The following is a 17,638-nucleotide window of genomic DNA, read 5'->3' as shown; positions in this document are numbered from 1 at the left end:
GAAGTCACCAAAAGGAAGTCATGCTTGACCAACCTTCTAGCACAAAGTAACTGGCTTGGTAGATGAGGGGAAAACAGTGGACATTATTTACTAGGACATCAGTAGTTCAACACTGTCTCCCATGAGATCCTTATAGGCAAGCTGATGAAGCATGGGCTGGTTGAGCAGCCAGTGAGATGACTGAAAATTGGCTGAAGAGCCTGTTCCACAGGATGGTGATCTGTGGTACGAAGTCTAGTTAGAGGCTGGTAACTTGCGGTGTACCCCAAGGGTCAGTACTGAGTCTAGTCCTGTTCAGCATTTTCAGTAATGATCTGGATGATGAAGGGACTGTAGCTTATTTCCAATGAGGAAAGGCTGTGAGAGCTGGGAGATACTCAAAAGCTGTCTGGATGCAGTCCTGGGCAACCTGCACTAGAAGACCTTACTAGAGCAGGAGGGGTTGGACTAGATGACCTCCTGAGGCCCCTTCTGATCTCAACCATTCTGTGATTCTGTTGGGTTTGATGTTAGCCAGGGGGAAAAAGGGGAGTATGAGTTCCCAAACCAGACAAGTGTCTCAAGTTGCCATCATTTCTGTCAAATAATAGAGCTCTGTTTGAAGAGGTTGCACTGCAACACATGCCAGTGGGCTTCTCTTGACAGGAAGTGCTTTAAGATTGGCCTGGAAGCAACTCTGAGAGCCATCGACTGGGACTTGAGTGCCTGAGCAGAAGCATGTAGTACCATTTTAGATGCCCTAGGATATCTTGCCTGGTATCCAGCTGCAGGTCTTGAGACAAATTTGTTGGCCTTGCTCAGCTTGGGTACCTTGGGCTGTCTAAAATTGTGCTAAACATCTGTATTAAGGTAATTGAATTCCACCCACATAGTCCATACCCTTTGTCCACCGCAGGATCTGCTTTGTCTTTAACATCACAGAGGGAAACTATCATCTTGAGACCATGAGTGTCAAAGCATTTCCCCTGTCATTCCCATTTCACTTTGCATATTGTAACAGACATGATAACTATAAGAAGCAGCCTGAGCAGGGCCAAACATCATTACAGCTCAGACACACATTTTAACACAGCTTAAAATTATCTGAAATAACACCCCTGCTTCTAAAAATGGGCTACGTCTTGGTTGCCATTGAAAAGAAAATGAAAGAAATAAAGAGTCACCTGTGGCACAGGGTAATGCAATGCAGACATTACTTCTGCTTCCCACCCTGGGAGTAAGGGAGGTTTAAATTATGTCAGATGCTGTTACTGGGGAACCAGAGATAAACAGTGGTGTTTCGGCAGAAATCAGAGTGCATGAAACATGAAGCATAAACACCATTCTTCTGTGACATTGAGAATGCCTAGCTTAAAATGCTCACTATAAACAGTGTTAAAGGAATTATTATCTTGGGAAATCAGCCTGCTTGTAATAGTATTCATTCCTGAAACCTTTTGCTTGCTTTCTGCATAATGCTAGTCTGAGGGATGCACCACTAGGAGCTGCTGGCCAGAGCACACCAGGCTAGAGCCAAGGTGTGCGGTGCTGGAAAGGAGATTAGTCTCTGTGAATACTGCAGTGCAGTGCTCAGCATCCACAGCCTTAAGTCTAGGCAGGTATCTACAGAGAAAACAAGCCTTGGTGGTGAAGATGGTTTCAACAAGAAATGGTTTGCAATGTTTTGGTTGGATATTTCTTCCTATTCTCAGATCTTTTGCAAGACCTAAAAGCCAATACTAAAAAAGGGAAATTTAAACAAGAGTTAAACCACATTGCACCTGTGTGTGTGACAGAGTGAAGACACTGTGATTTCTGCATGTCTGTGATTACACATGCATATAGTCGCAGTGCTAATCAGTATGGAATAATTCTTTCTATTTCTGTGTTTGAGCTGAGGAGCATCCTGTGCAGCTTCTGATTCCTGTATTCTTTCTTTTGACAGAACGATCAGGTTAATTACGTAGATGTTGGTGGATCGTATGTGGGACCTACCCAAAACCGGATTCTCCGACTGGCAAAAGAGCTGGGTATTGAGACCTACAAAGTGAATGTCAATGGCCACATGATCCATTATAAGGGGGCAAGTATTGCATTTTTCATGTTGAGGTACCTAAGGGTATCACTGAACTTTGGCAATTGCCAACAGTCATTGAGAGTGTTTCATTTACAGCTCACTTCTAGTAATCCAGTAAGCACCTGTTTGAAGTGTTGTTATTCTACCTTAACTTACTGAGATTGTGACCAGTGGTTCTTGTTTTCTTTTGTAAAGTGTTCAAAAAAATGGGACTGACAGCAGTTAAAAAATTTGGGATACATTTGGCACCTGATTGTCTTTGCACATATCCTCTGAAGAACTTTTTTGTGAAATTTTTATAAAATACTTGTTCTGAAATAAAGGTCAAATTTAAATAAGAAAAAGAATTATAAAGCTGTTGAATACTATTGAAAGACAATACTAGACAACATTATTATGGGACTAGTATGGGAGTAGTATAACATTTTTGCCTCACTTACATAACTAGATTCACATGAGATCCTTCCCGGTCCTGTAGCGCGGGATTCATCTTGCTTACAGATGGGTGTCTGGAAGCTGGGAATCTATTATGAGACTCCTTGAGATTCCCTCTCTAGCTAATGGTGAGAAAGAAGCCCCTCACAAGGCTCGCTGTAAGCTTCCTGTCTGAGATGTAGGGCAGTGGGAGTACAGATGGCCACTCCAGAGTAGGTACTGGTGGCTAAAGTGAACTAGAATGAAGCCTGTCTTCAGAACAAATTTGCAGCCCTTATCTTAGATCCTTAACCCACCAAATTTTTGCTCAGGTCCTAGTCAGGTCCTATTGCCAAAACAAGTACAGAGTGAGAGAAGTAGGGAGAGGGACAAAGAGAGGCCTAAGATTCATAGGTATGAGATACAACAATCTATCTCCATAACTCACAAACTACACTTTCCAAAGACTATAACTTCTTATATTTTTTAATATCCTTTAGTTTTGGTACTTGCCAGACTCTGACAGAAGGCTTGAAGCCTATATGAATCAGAGTTGACATACTTGATACAAACAGGTCTAAGTGGTGGAACCTTAAATGGCTTCATTTCTATTATCCTTCCACTTTTTCATCCAAGAATTAGAGCAATGTGTTCATGCTACAAAGTTTGATCATCTGGTTCTGTAACCTCTCCTTATTGGGCAGATTCATGTCATGCTCATAAAATAGTCACATCTTAAATAATTGCACAGCTACTCTATAATTCTAAAAAAATTATTTTACACTACCTGGTATAGAATTGGTGACATTCAACAGCAAGAGGGCTAGGCTGGTTTGTACCAGCTGAATGTTTGGCCCACTCTATTTTATTTAAGCTCAGACATGGATCTCTTAGCATACTAAAAGGCACTTACGTGTGTTAAATAAAAGGCTCTAATGGGTTACATGAATTTCAGCCCTTAATCCATTTTGACACTGAAGCTGCAGCTTTTTTTTCATCCCACATTACATTATGCATGTCCTTGCTAACGACCATGTAATTTTGTAAATTTTCTTTGAAGTGAAAGCATGTTTCTGAGCTAGAGGCAGCATTATGAGCTATTCACTGGATCACAGGCTGTGGATCAGTTGTAGATTTGGTACTGTGGCCCTGCCAAGTTAACTGAGGTCCCCAAAGGAGGCATAGTTGTTGGACCAGTGTGACTGCAAAGGGGGTTTAAGGTCTCCCAGTGCAGACAGACTTAAGCACTGAATAAATAATGCTTTTCCTCCAGTAGGTCTCATTTCTCGCACACCCTCTTCCCATCAATTGAAGGCTTTTTGTTTTCTTTTACCTCAGGTCTTCCACAGCTTCTTCTCCATACTCTTTCCTTGAGACATCATGTAGTTACTATGCCCCTTGTTTTAGGGATCTGCTGTTGAACTCTCTCTTACATCCCACTTCTAAAAGAAGCCTATCGAAAATCATCTGTACAGTCCTGGCTATTGGCTGGGCTGGTGGGTGCTCAGGGCCCTAAGAGCTTGTACATTTAATCTACCCTGTTATCATGCTGTGATGATGGTGAGTTGGCCAGGTAGGGATTTGTGCTCTCCTGACTATAGATACACCCCTCATATTCATTAAAGATGCTCCAGGAACCCAAGCACCCATGGTATCTCCTAGGTAGAAAATGTTAGCAAAGGGATGATTTGATATTGAAGGATCATTGCCTCAGAAATTAGATATTAAACTGAAAGATGGATATGTTCAGTTTCTTGGGCTAATATGCTGTCAGCCTTGGGCCATCTGCTGCCTTTCAGGTTTGAAAAGTTTGACTGAAACTTTTCTCCTTGCATTTCACCTGCTATTTCTGTCATCTGATGGCTGTCAGGGAGCATGTAGCTGGGGACAGACAAGAAGGTCTCTTCCCAAGGGCATTTCTCCAAAGTCTGCAATGCTGTGTGGTTTTGTCTGAGGCAAAAGAGAGAGTGTTTTGAAAATGCCTAAACATGTCTTTAGATTTTGTTGTGACAGTCATTCAATTGTATATAATCTCCAGCACCCCCAGATTAAGAGATTTTGGGTCTTTTGTGCACCATAGTAACCATTTCAGTTTGGCTCTTCCTGAAGATTTCCAGGATAGTGCTTGGACTGAGTTAGGAGAAAGTGGGGAAATGTTTACTCCTAGCAGTGGAAGCAGCCAAGGGAAAGTGAAAATCCCCAGAGGGATTTCGTGAGCTTCTTTGCTCTGAAAGGAGTTTTTCCCATATGTGTGTGGAAAAATTCCATGTATTGCAATCTTTAAATCATGTTGCTTTGTGTGGGCAGATTCTCTTTGTAGTTACCGTTTATTTGAAAAATCAAATTATGCAACTATTGTTTATCTTTTTAATTGTTGTTTGTTCATTCTTTTCCATCTGTTACCATGCTAACATGGACTGCTTTGATGTCAGTTGGGAATTTCTTTGTATCCTGTCATTGTAAATCTGTAACTTCAAACTGTAGATTTTGATACGAGCCCCAGATTTTCCTTCCAGCCAAATGGCTCTGTGGCTACTGTCCTTTAATTCATCAAGAATGCTTTAGGACTGAGAAAAGGCAGACGTGCTGGAGTTCTTATGATTCTGAGAGCAAGGTAACACTTGACAAAAGATGAGCATTTCTATGCAGTGAAGGATGCCTACCTCAGGGCTAACACCATAGGGAGCTGCTGCTCTAGGTGTATGCACTATGGATGGCCCAAAGGCAATAGCAATTCCTGCTCCGATGCACAAGGGATGTTCCTCTTGTGCTTCCTCATGTGCAGCTTGTCCTCAGCACAGCAGGCAGGAGACAGACTTACTAGACTGCCAAAATTGTCTGCTTCTCTTGCACAACTTGAAACTTGGAGTGATGTCACAGCTGGGGCAGCTGGGGCTTAATTCCTGTAGTTAATTCCTGTAGTCACAGCTACAAGCCACAGTGTAGCCTTGGGCAGGGAAAAGAGACACCTTGCAGAGCACACCTCTCTGCTGCCTTTCTAACCACTGAAGTATGGTGCTTGGGTATATTGTTTCCTTTGGATTGGTGTGGGGTAACTAATTCAGGCAGGCAGTAGGATTCAAATCTGAGGTCTGCAGGAAAGCATTCAACACACCAGGAAATGAAAAAAAATAAGATGAACTCTGTGGTCAGGCAGGCAGCCTTGTGTTAGCATGGGAGCAAAGCCAGTAGGTTGTTTGCCTTTCAGTTAAGAAAACAGTTGTTCTCAAAATAATACGCCCAGAACACTATAAATTTGTTTAAAAATGGAATATTGCAAGACCTTCCTTGCTTGCAGTGATCTCCTCTGTGAAACATGCAGCCAGAGCTCCTTTGCCTAGTAGGGAGACAATATTAAAACCAAATGAGTATCTTACCAGCCCCAGGTCATTTGCACTAGATTTATTCCCTGCTGTGGAGATACTTGCGCAAGAGAAAAAGAGTTGAAAAACTGATGTGGCTAAGGCTGTTTGTCACATGCTCTCTGATGGGCAATGGGAGTTTCTTTCCTGGAATTTGTTAGAATTGGGCTTTCTTCTGATCAGTTCCCACCTTTTATGTGTTCAGCCACCCCTGCACAAGGAGTTAGCATGTCTATGAACTATTTCTGGCTCTCTGAATTCAGTCTCAGCCTCTTTCAGGTCTATTAGCACTGTTGTATTTTTCCAGCTTTTCCTGCCCTTGGTCTCCAGTCTTACTGAAGTTACGGGGTTTTTTTTGCATGCAGAGCAGAGCAACAAGCTTTAGACTGTTAAGTATCAGTTGGCATTTCAGTGGATAGTCTGGGATAGTTGGGATAGTTTTGGTTAGTTCAGGGGATCAGTTGGCATAGTTTTCAGGGGATAAAATATGTTTCCCCATTGATCTGCCTGGGCTATGTCATTGACCAAAGATGTGAGGTTAATAATATTTTCAGATTAGTAATGATAGTTACTTTTTCAAATAGCAGTTAAACGAATATCCAATTTGATATGTGCCATACTTTTAGTCAGTCCTCCACAGTTTGCGGTCATGGTGGTCTAAAGCTAGTGTAGAGGTGGAAAAGTTGGAGGAAAATATTAGGTAGCCAGGCAGTGGGAGTGTTGCCCCATCTGCAGCAATCAGTTTGGGGGTTTCTGAGCCTGAAGCTGTCAAACACAGTAGAGTTAATGCTGTGAGTTGGAAAAGTTGTTTTGGTGCAAAGCTCATCATAATGTTTCTGGAAGAAATTTTTCTTGGACTGTTTTTTCCAGCAACATGAGGAATAGGATTGGCTGAAAACAAGAGGAGGAGAGGAGCTTTAGAAGTTATTTTTTTTACTTTCTTTTTAGAGTTAAGCAGGCCAAAGATAGGAGTGGTGTTTACAAGTTACACCCCTCAGTACAAACAGTCATTTATTAAAGTCTGTTGAAAAGAGGTATTGCTGAACAGTGAAAAACTGAAAAGTTTTCACTGCAACTCCTGAATGGCAGGCTTATCTTTTCCCTTTGTCCCTTGCAGTGGGCATGACAGAACTGCAGTAATTAATCTTCACCTGTTGTTGGGTGGCCTGACAGCTTTGCACCTCATCTCTGCCTAAGGGCAGGATTATTGGTGTTCAGGCACATCAAGGAAGGCACATTGATGGCACCTGCCTTCTGACCTGAATAAAAAGCCTCGCAATAAGTCAACTTTGAAGGAGCAGTATTTGATGATCTTTTTGAAAACAAAATGTTGTGCAATAAGAAGAAAATTATTAGTAATATATTACTGCTTTGTGTCATAACTTCCTCGTTTGATACAGCATGGGTTTATGATAGTAATAGCTGTAGCATGCAGTATATCCCTTTGTGTGTGTTTTTTGGTGCACTTTTCTGTGGCTGAACACACAATGCTCCAAACTGGCAGCAAGAAATTGTACTCTCTAAAAGAAAGATGCAGTGTCATGCAGAGGGTTCCCTTGCTGATTGTTCATAGGAGCATTTTCTCTGCCCTTGCCACAGCAGAATTGTGTTTTCCATACACACAAGCACCCGGAGAAGGCTGGAGCAGCATCCCCTGCCTACCTTCTTCCAACATAACTCTCTAAACCAGAATGAAATGGGGATAAAAGAAACAAAAAAACCCAAAAAGTGCTGGCGTGGTATGCACTGCACTGAAAAGCATGTTGCACACCTTTTAGCACCACAAGTCCTACCTGTCATGGTCCAGTGTGTTTGATGCATCCTGCCAAGTGACCTCATGCAAACTTTTGGCACACCTGAAAAAACAGAAACAATTGAAGAGGTCTGATGAGAATTTTGCCATTGATTTATATGGGGGAAGATTCCAAGCAATTTAATAAGAGAAAACATTGCCTGCTCATCCAGTCCTTTCAGATTAAAGTTATCACAAAGAACCAGCTGCTGTTAGATAGTTTTGCTTATCACAATATCACAGGATTATCTGAAACAGTCTGTATTCCTGTTGCAGTTATGTTTCACACACATTGTAAGTCCTGATACCGTTTTTGAAACTGTATAGATTTTTTTCTTCCTGAAGCCAAAACCTTTTTTGGCACATTTTTGGTAGGTTTCTCCCAAGGTACTTGGAATAATAAAGAGGCACGTTTGCTTTTATAGGTGAAGTATACCATAAAGGTGCTTAGACACTTCAAAATGCATGTAATTTTAGACCTATGCAAGTTTTAAAATGCATGTTTCAGCAGGCAGGTAAGCATTAGATTCATTCATCTGTAATACTGAAGAAGGTTTAAGAATGAGGAATATTACCTACTTGGCCATTGCTTGTGTCTCCTTAGCCCAGAATTTGACAACTTGCTCAGAACAAATGTACCCCTGCCCACCCCCTCTCAATTAAAATAAAAAATAGAAGTGTTATTGTCCTTTCTGATGTCAGTCCAACTGCTTTATCCCCTCATACTTAGCTTCATGCATTCTATTGCTTACATGCATATGCAGAATAAGGGGGTGGGGTGGGAAGAAGCTAGGTCTTTTGGGGTAAAAGGTCAACCATGTGATTACTGAGAACTGTGTTCTTGAGCAATGAAGATATGCTCTGTTCTATTTCAATTACTTATGCTCTTACATGTATTTTAGGGGAAGTCACGCTACTTCACAGGTATTTCCCCCCCAACTTGGAATCCCTTAGTTTACCTGGATTACAATAACTTCTGGAGGACCATGGACAAAATGGGAAAAGAGGTAGGCTGTGTAAATTGCATCTGTCTCTTAAAATGCTCATGTCACCGTGAGTAAATCTGCTTTTGGTTTGTTTTGTATCTGGCAGGCATTTTTATTGCTTCTTTAATATAAAAAAAAAAAAAGAAGCATCCATCAGGGAAAATACCTGTGCTGTCCAGGAACTACCAGGAATAACAGGGCTTCCAAGGTGCCTTCCAACCCAAACCATGCTATGATTTGTGAGAGGATACGAAAAGATCTGCAGGTATCTAAGATATCTGAAAAAAATGAGGTTGAACCTCAGTATATATGCATTCTCATGCCAGGGAAAAATATTCCATGAGCTGGGAAATGAGAAGGGTTTTTCCCCTTCCCCCTTACTTTCTGAGTAAGGATGACTTTTTCTTTTTTTTTTTTTTTAGGTTTTTTTTTTTTTTTTTGTTTTTTTTTTTTTTTTTTTTGTAGCTGCCTAATGACTTAATGATTGGCTTTATTTTATTTCTAAAATTTTATTTCTAAAATTCTTAAACAGTAAATGCCCTCAAAACTCAAGCACTACAACTGCAGATCTTCCTGTGTACAAAAATTAGCCTGGAACATCGTGCTGTCTTTCAAATATTTACCAGTTGCCTTATAATCTGGCTACAAACCAAGGGCCCTACCTTACAGTAACCTTCAGGCATAACTAACAATATTCCTGCAAAGTTCATTGGGTTTATGCGATTTTGCAGAATCAAATTTGTCCATGATACTACAATTTATGGTCAGAGCTGTGAGTGGAAACTATTCCATTTAGTTAATTTATTCCAAGTTTACAGGGGGACAAAAGCAACTTCTGGTCAACATATCAGTCAGCTCTGTGCTACTAACTAGCTATGACCAGGCAATGATATAGTATTAAATAACTTCTTGAATATTTCACCTCTCTCTCCAGATTCCTCTAGAAGCACCATGGGATGCTCGGCATGCTGAAGAATGGGACAAAATGACCATGAAAGAGCTGATAGATAAGATTTGCTGGACCAAGTACGTAACTCTTCATTTACTTTGAAATCTAGCTACTATCTAGAATGACAGTGGCAAATTCTGGGGTACAGCTGAGTACAGCTGTGGTACAGGCAGTGAGAGAGAAGGAAGTATCTGAGATGAGGCTGGTTTTTGTGATGTGCTGTTGTGGGAGGTGACAGCCTGTAAAGGATAAGGTGGTATGACAGAGCTTAGTTTGGCTGGCAGGTGGGATTAAGGTACTGGAGAAACCTGGGGTTTGCCTCAGCAGGCCCACGCACACAGGGGTGACAGTGTGGGCTCTTCCCACCATGCTTTCACTTCACGCAGCTGAAGAGCATGTGCCTTTGTCTTTAGGAAAAGAACCATGTAAATAAAACTCCACTTTATAGACATGAATAAAAGTCACTGGCAGGCAAGGGAATGGAGGTAGAAGAGGGTGAGGAGGCTTCCCCAGCCCCACAGCAGGCTAGGAGCTGAGGAGTGGTGTCCCCTGACTCTTGCCTAGGTCCTTTCCTGCATTGTTATCATATGTGTCTGCATTTACTGTGTGAGCTGCATTTCATGTACCAGGGAGCAAGCAGGTGTCACTGGCAGATCAGAGAGCAGCACACCGTACCAGAGGGCAGCTGCTCTCCAGTGGCTGCTCAATGGATAGGGCAGTGTGAGACCTGAAGAGTGGGGAGTGAGCAGCTGTTGGCTCTGGAAACTCTGGAGAAGTTCAGATGCTGCTTCGTGTTTCGGTAGTACTGCCTGCTGGGCCACCGAAACCCTTAGAGGGAAACAAGACAGCCGAGGCAAGCTTTCTTGTTGCCTTTACCCTCCCTGGCTGGTTTGTGCCTTAGCCTGTGAAGTGCTCTGTGTTCATCCCAGCAAGCCTGTTGTTGCACTAGCTCAGCTCTGCCCATTGCAGCGCACCCTCCCTCTGCTCCTGGGAAGCTGTCCTTGAATGCAGCCAGCTCTCCTGGGGGTCTTTGCCCTACGGGGTATTTTCCCATGAGATGGTGCCAAGCAGGTTCTTAAGGAGTATAAAATCAGCTCTTCCAAAATCCAGGGTTGCGATTCTGCTGTTTGTTTTATTTCCCTCAGGATTTTAAACTCCAGTCTCATGGCCACTGTTCCCAAGGCTGCCATTCACCTTTGCATCATCTGACAGGTTGTCTTTGTTGTGAGTAGCAGGTCCAAGAGAGCATCAACCCTGGTTGTTAGGAAGAGGGTCCAAGGTGTTGTATCACCTAGAAAATGGTCTGTGTGTTTTATATGTCTCTGAGGGACCAAACTGTATGAGTAAAAGAACCGAACAATGTTCAATACAAGGTGATAACATCTGGAAATACACTTTTCTTCCTTTTCTTTTTCAATTAATTCTTTTTATAAGGCAAAAAGAAGTGTGTTCATGTAAGCACTTGTGTCCCCTCTTGCTGTGCCAGCCTCTGTGCTATTCTGTAATGCTCTCCTTCCCTGTGTATTCAGCATCTTTTATGAGTGCAGCTGTGTCATTTGCCCTTTCATTCTGACTGTGGTTTAGCACTATGCTTTCAGCTTCCTGACCAAAACTTTCCATTTGAAATTTATTTTGCTAGCTTAAATCTTGCTCCAGCTCCATGTGATATAAGGTACAGTCGTTTGGACTTGCTCTTGCTCTCTATGGCATTGTGGTTTTCTTTACAATTAGTTTTATGAGCCATTTGTCTGCAAACTCAGTTACTTTGAACTGCCCTTTCTGTTGCAAGTGCACTGGCTTTTTCTCTTCTAGTTTTTACTGTTCCTCTTAGTCAGGGAGCCAGTGGAGTATAAGCAGAACTGGGTTTATAGTGACCTCTCCTGTAACACACTTCTCTGCAAGACTGCTTCTACCACTGATGGTTTTGTGGCACTCCAGTTTTAATGGATGAGCTCAGCTGAAACATGTTTAAAAACTCAGTAAAAAGCCATTTTAGGTCTTTAAGCCAAGGCAGATTTTTCTACACATAGTTAAAAATCATAGCCCCCTAAACAAGAAAGCTTTTCCGCAGCATTTTTTGTATGACTTGGGACAAGATTATAACAGAAGATTTGCTTCTCATGTGTCACAGATCAGCATCTTCTGAACCTGGACTCTTCATATTTCTTAGGTGTGAATCTGTTACAGCTCTTTAGTGTCTTGGTTCTTTCAGGATTGTGGCAGAGGGTTCTTGCATGCAGAATGTTTTCATACCCTAGTTTATGAAATAGAGGTGACTTGACCCAGGGAAATGAGGTTATGAAAGTTTGTAAGTTACATGTTTAAGCCTAAATAACTTTTAATGTTCCTTCCTTTAGCAGATGATTATAAATTCATGTTGTTTTATGAAACTTCATCTAAGTCAAAGACATTTCACCTTCTTTGCTAAATTATCTCAATACTTTTAGCAATCTGTAGCCACAAATGAAAGAAATGTGAATAGCCAGGTCCTCATTTCCTGCCACTGGAACTCTGTCTGTGCTCATTGTGGTAGACAGCTGGTCCTCTCCTTATGTTTGTGGCAATGATTGCCAGTTTGGTTTCTCTGGGTTATTTACTATGTCTGATTCTCTGTTTCACAACAAGTCTGTGTAGCAGTGTTACATAGGAGCTGGAGAATGTCTTGTCTAGTTGAGTCCCTCAGGACCCATCAGCCCTTGGAAATGATGTGCCTGATGGGCTCCCCATCGAGGACAAAGGCAGAAGAGCTTCACTAATAGGTTACCAAATGCATTCTCCTGTTGAGAAAAATATTTGTTCTAATGAGAGGAATAGCAGCTGGGAAACTAAAGAAAGAACTAAGGTGAAATCAGTAGGATTTCATACCGAATGGGTGAATGCTTTGGGGATGGAGGGAGGTGCTGATATAAACCTACTGAAACAGACTTGCTACAGATTAAAAAATGAGACACATAATAAGCACCTTGGCTTTTCTGACTTTGGGAAAGCAGCCCTTGTTGAGAATAACAAAATAAAACCTGTAAGCGGTCAGGAACTCACGTTTACTCACTGGCTGTTTCTGCTCTTGTGTCTCATGCAGAACTGTTAAAGAATTTGCCACCTTTTTTGTGAATGTCAATGTCACGTCTGAGCCTCATGAAGTCTCTGCTCTCTGGTTCCTGTGGTACGTGAGGCAGTGCGGGGGCACAGCCAGGATTTTTTCTATCACCAATGGGGGCCAGGTATAAAATGTCTCGTATTCTTTCTCCTCTCTTGAAACCACAAAAAGCAAGTGGAGTGTTGTACTTGTCAAAGCCTTGCAGTTAATGAAAAGAGGGCAAAACACCAAGTTCATGTGGCACTGGGGACAATTGTGTTCCCATGGGCTGGAACAGCCCTCTTGGCTAACTCTGTACAATGAGGAATTTTGTTAGCTAGGTCTTGGGATAAACTGGGACAATTTAGTCAATTGTTTTTTTCCTGCGTTCACTTCAACACAGTTCTTCTGTTGCTGTTTTGTTGCTTTTTTGCCAATTTGTTTTCTGTGGGTTACTTAGCACATTTGGATGTTTTCAAGACTTCATAGCAAGTGTACTTCAGAGTGCAATATGTTTTTTTGTCATTGAAGCCTTTAATGACAAGAGTTGGAATTAAGTAGCAAAAGACCCTTCCTTCTTGGGACAGCTCACATTGGCACCCTTTACAAGCCTCTTCAGTTAATGCAGCCTCAGAAAGCACATGCAGTATTTCAAACTTAAGCTACCAACAACAAAAGCAGCAATAGTATCACACCCTTCCAAGTCTGCCAGGATAGGGATACAGTAAGAGAAATTGTCTGGAGAAATGCAAAGACTCCACCAACATCTGTCCATTGGGGTAAGAATAGGCAAGCATGTGTCAGGAAGGATACAAGTACAGCTGCCCTGGAGTAGGAGCAATACCAAAGAGCCTTCCTCCTCAGGATTTCCTCAATTTCAACATTGCGGTCATGTCAGCAACTGCTAGATATTGCAAAAGAATTGAAAATAAATTAATCTTCTGAAGATACTTGTATCTAAACAAGACATGTGGAGAAGAGAAAGCTAGCCTGGGAAGAGCACTGCCTTTTCTTTGTGGCTGGATGGGGCAATCTGTCTTGGTTTCTACCATCCTTCCCTCTCCCCTCACCCCAGTCAAAACCAGTTGAGCAAAACCACTGAGGGTTTCTGACTTACTGTCCATGGCAAGCCTTACAAAACTTCTTCAGACAGCCATTTTAGTCATTCTTCACAAGACTTTGCGGATCCTTCCCTCCCTGCCAGTATCAGTATCTTATATGTAGAAGTGAGCTGCTTGATATAATGCTGGTGGCTAGTAGATAAAAGAGAGTTAGTGCTTCCCCTGAGCATCTGCAAAGACATTGCAAGGAAATATGTGTCACAGGTTGTGCTTTTTCCAGACAGCAATGTCTTCACTGCTCCCAGGGACAGATAAAGCTCATTGTCTGCTGCCCTTGAGGCCAGACCCAGCTTCTGCACTGGTGCAGGCTTTAGTGTACAGATGCAAGCTGGTGTCTGTGTTACACATGAGGGGTATGGTAGCAGAGTGATGAGTAAAACACTCAAAACATCTTTCTATGAAGTGATATGTTTATACTAAATACCTGTATTATATATGTTTGTCCACTAGGCTTCAAGAGTCTTTAAGCCAGCAAATTGAGGAAACCATTGCAAATACGGCTTAGGCAGCAATCCCCACTGACGCTCAGGTTTATGCCTTTGCTCTTCTGAAAGTCTGGGCCACTTTATGCACCCTTAGGACTTGCAGATTTGGCCTGGAGTCTCTTTATTGTGAGCAGAAGTCCTGTTGAATGTCATCGTGATTAATGCTGGTGATTTTCTTTTTTGTGTGTGTGTGTTTCTTTTCTGTTTGTATTTTAGGAGAGGAAGTTTAAAGGGGGTTCTGGTCAGATATCGGAGAAAATAATGGAACGCCTCAAAGGCAAAGTTAGACTCGAGAGACCTGTGGTCCGTATTGATCAGACAGGTGATAATGTCATTGTGGAGACTCTAAACCATGAGATATATGAGGTAATTTGATCAGAATTAAAGTAGAGTATGCATTTAGTGGGGCAATACATCTGCTGTAGCTCTCAGCCAGATGTAATCAGGAAGTACCCATTTGTGTGTGTCCATTTTGCAGACTATGCTGACACTCTGTGAAACCTGCTTTACAGATTTACTTATGACTGGGTGTCTTAGTGTTCTGCTAGTTAGTTTCTGTCATTACTCTGTCTTTTCTGTCTTAACATTTTCTGTGATTGTATATTTTTACATTTTAGTTCTGCACTGACACCATTTCAAAGAAAGGAAAAATAATGTTCCTCTTCATATTGAAGTTTGTGGTTTGCAGAACAACAAGAAAAGACATTTAAAAAACCTTTAGATCTGGCCTCTGTGCAGTGGTGCTGTGAAATTCTCCATCAGTACTTGATTACCTGCAGTGGCACACATAGGGTGGCAGCTCTGTTCTGAACACAGAGCTCAGTCTGCCACAGGGGTTTGTGCAGGACCATCATGGTCTGCAAGGTCCCTGTCTCACTGGTGGCAGTGTTTGGGGGATATTTAGAGAATGTTAGCAGAAAGGGAAAGGGCTGTTTGGCAGAGAAGCTGGTCTAAGGATGTCCTAGAGGACGGACTCTCTCCCTCACCCAGGAATTTTTAACCCCCAGAGTAAAACCTCTGGCGTCTCTCTAAATGCTGGCTGAGTGAGATCCAAGTCGAAGGAGACAGGATTCCTGCACTCAGTGGCCCCCCAGCATGAAAGCACCTGAGAGCAGCAGCATCAGCTGTCATATAGTGTCACCCTGAGCCCTGAAACAGTTTTCTTCATTGCTCCAATCAGACACAGGGCCTGAAAGAAGGATAGAGTGTGTTCAGGAGAGCTGAACTCACCGTTGGTGTTGCTTGTCCCGTGAAAATGCACAGAAGTGATTTTTTTGTTGTTGTAACAGCTTTTAATTTGGACAAATGTGGTTCAGATTTTTCTGGACAGTTTTACCTATGCCATAAGATCTGTCTTGTCCCATTTCTTATTGTCTCCAGTCAAGTTTCAACTCTGGTCCTGTAGTGTCTGGAAAGCTGTCCTCCTTAAAAAAAAAAAAAAAAAAAAAAATAATAAATAAATGCTTTTCCCAGCTCCTTTTTCTGAAATGGCAGAATTATTTTGGTCACCTGGAAATATCAGTGTGGGAAAGCTAATTAGTGGAGTTAGGTGTGGGAAATCTGTTTAGCAACAAATAACACAGTCTTTCAAATGTGTCCTGTGGGGTGAGCTCAGTGAGAGGCAGTGCCTTGTCTGTGCTGACTGTGTTCTACATTTCAGGGCAAGTATGTGATCAGTGCTATTCCTCCAATCCTGACAACAAAGATTCATTACAAACCAGAACTGCCACCAAAGAGAAACCAGTTAATTCAGCGTTTGCCTATGGGATGTGTCATAAAATGCATGATGTACTACAGGGAAGCCTTCTGGGAGAGGAAGGGTATGTGAGGAAAACGAAAGACTTGGGCGCTCCATACTGTGAGAATTTTGAAGCTCTGCTCTCTGTTGGGAAATAAATCCAATAGGAGTTAAAGGTGCAAAACCCCAAAATCAGACACAGAAAAGTGAAAGGTAAAGCTCCTTAGAAAGGAGAGCTCTTCCTCCAAGCTTGAGTGCACACCTTGTCCCAAAGATAGGGCCAGACTGAGACAGGATCCTGAATCTCATTGTTGCTTGCTGAGGAGGGATGACTTAGAGAACAAGCAAGGTTTGCCTGGGAAGCATTGCTGAAAGCTGCAGCAGCAGGTCTCTGCTTCTCTCTGCCAGGGACAAAGTTAGAGCAGCCAAAGAGACTTTATAGCAGATGACAAGGAGATCTTGAGGTGTAAGCAAGACCTTTCCCTGGTTTTAATCTTCTGTTCTACAGACTTGATTATCTCAGAGGTCTGGAAAATGTAGGTTAGCTTTTTGTTTAACTCAAGATATTTTTTCCATGTCCTGCAACATCATGTGTTTCTCAGCTTTAACTGATACCATTTCCAGAACTATTTGTATGAACAGATTAGTTTCCACTTCCTGTGTAATGATACTGAGAGTTGCACTGGGCAAGAATATTTCTTAATCAAAACAATATAATTTTGCATGTTTCAGAGTATAAACCAGCCACTGGGATTAGAAAGAAATGTAGGCAAGTTTATACATTGTTATCTATATGGGAATTTTTACATGTTCATCTGAACCACGAACTGATGTGATACTAGATTAGATGGCCCATGCTTCTGCTACAATACTGCTATGGGACACCATTCCTGACAGTCTTACCATTAGCAAAATTAATACATGGTATAAATTTGAGCCCACTGTGGCCAGATGTAATTACACTGGGGTTTGCTGCTGCTGCTGTTGTTTTGGCCAAAGTTACTCATCATGATTTTTACTAGATCTGTTTATTTTTAATGTTTACTGCTGCCAATATAGAGAGCCAGAGGGACTTGCAACAATCCACAGAAATTCCTTGCTAAGTAATAATGGAATTTAAATATGGCTTTTATGAGTCTGTGTACAAAAATTCCCAAAGACAGAGGGAAGAGAGGAGAAAGTCTCTTACAAAACCACTTCAGACATGTAGATATTATTGGTGACAAAGGAATTACTGTACAGTTCCTTTTTTGGATAATCTTCCTTGCTCATTGCTATCAGAAATAATGATCAAAAAGTTTCTCTGAAAATAATTTTCTTTTCCTCCGTTAGGTTACTGTGGTTCCTTGATCATTGAGGATGAAGAGTCTCCAATTGGAATAACCATGGATGACACGAAACCTGATGGATCTTTCCCTGCCATTATGGGGTTAAGAGTTTCTAGCCTATACTCACAGATGTATATTCGGTTTTGTATGAAGGAGTGGGAGGAGGAGGAAGAGGGGAAATGGCCGGGTTACCTCAGTGGTGCTCACTCCCTCAGTATTCATAGATGCAGAAGAGCACTTCTGACAAGCCTCTTATGCCTCTCTAGTCCATATAACTTTTTAGGTGAAGCTTCTGCTACAAATAGCCTAATACAAAGGAGTTGGTTGGGAA

The 17,638-nt window shown here is 41.9% G+C and overlaps 1 protein-coding gene across 1 annotated transcript in view; it reads left to right on the top strand.

The window, feature by feature from the left end:
* The first annotated feature begins 8,472 nt into the window (after positions 1-8,472).
* Positions 8,473-17,638, top strand: part of LOC104409996 (amine oxidase [flavin-containing] A-like) — a 16,088-nt gene continuing 6,922 nt past the window's right edge. The window contains exons 1-6 of the mRNA XM_010020045.1: positions 8,473-8,631; positions 9,545-9,636; positions 12,639-12,780; positions 14,458-14,607; positions 15,902-16,061; positions 17,312-17,408. Coding sequence (XP_010018347.1) covers positions 8,611-8,631; positions 9,545-9,636; positions 12,639-12,780; positions 14,458-14,607; positions 15,902-16,061; positions 17,312-17,408 — 662 coding nt within the window. The 5' untranslated portion in view covers positions 8,473-8,610. The remainder of the gene's footprint in view (positions 8,632-9,544; positions 9,637-12,638; positions 12,781-14,457; positions 14,608-15,901; positions 16,062-17,311; positions 17,409-17,638) is intronic.

Source organism: Nestor notabilis, unplaced genomic scaffold (genome assembly GCF_000696875.1).
Source record: "Nestor notabilis isolate BGI_N333 unplaced genomic scaffold, ASM69687v1 scaffold9840, whole genome shotgun sequence".
Classification (NCBI taxonomy): Eukaryota; Metazoa; Chordata; class Aves; order Psittaciformes; family Psittacidae; genus Nestor; species Nestor notabilis.
The sequence above is the reverse complement of the archived record's forward strand: the minus strand, read 5'-3'. Positions and strand labels throughout refer to the sequence as shown.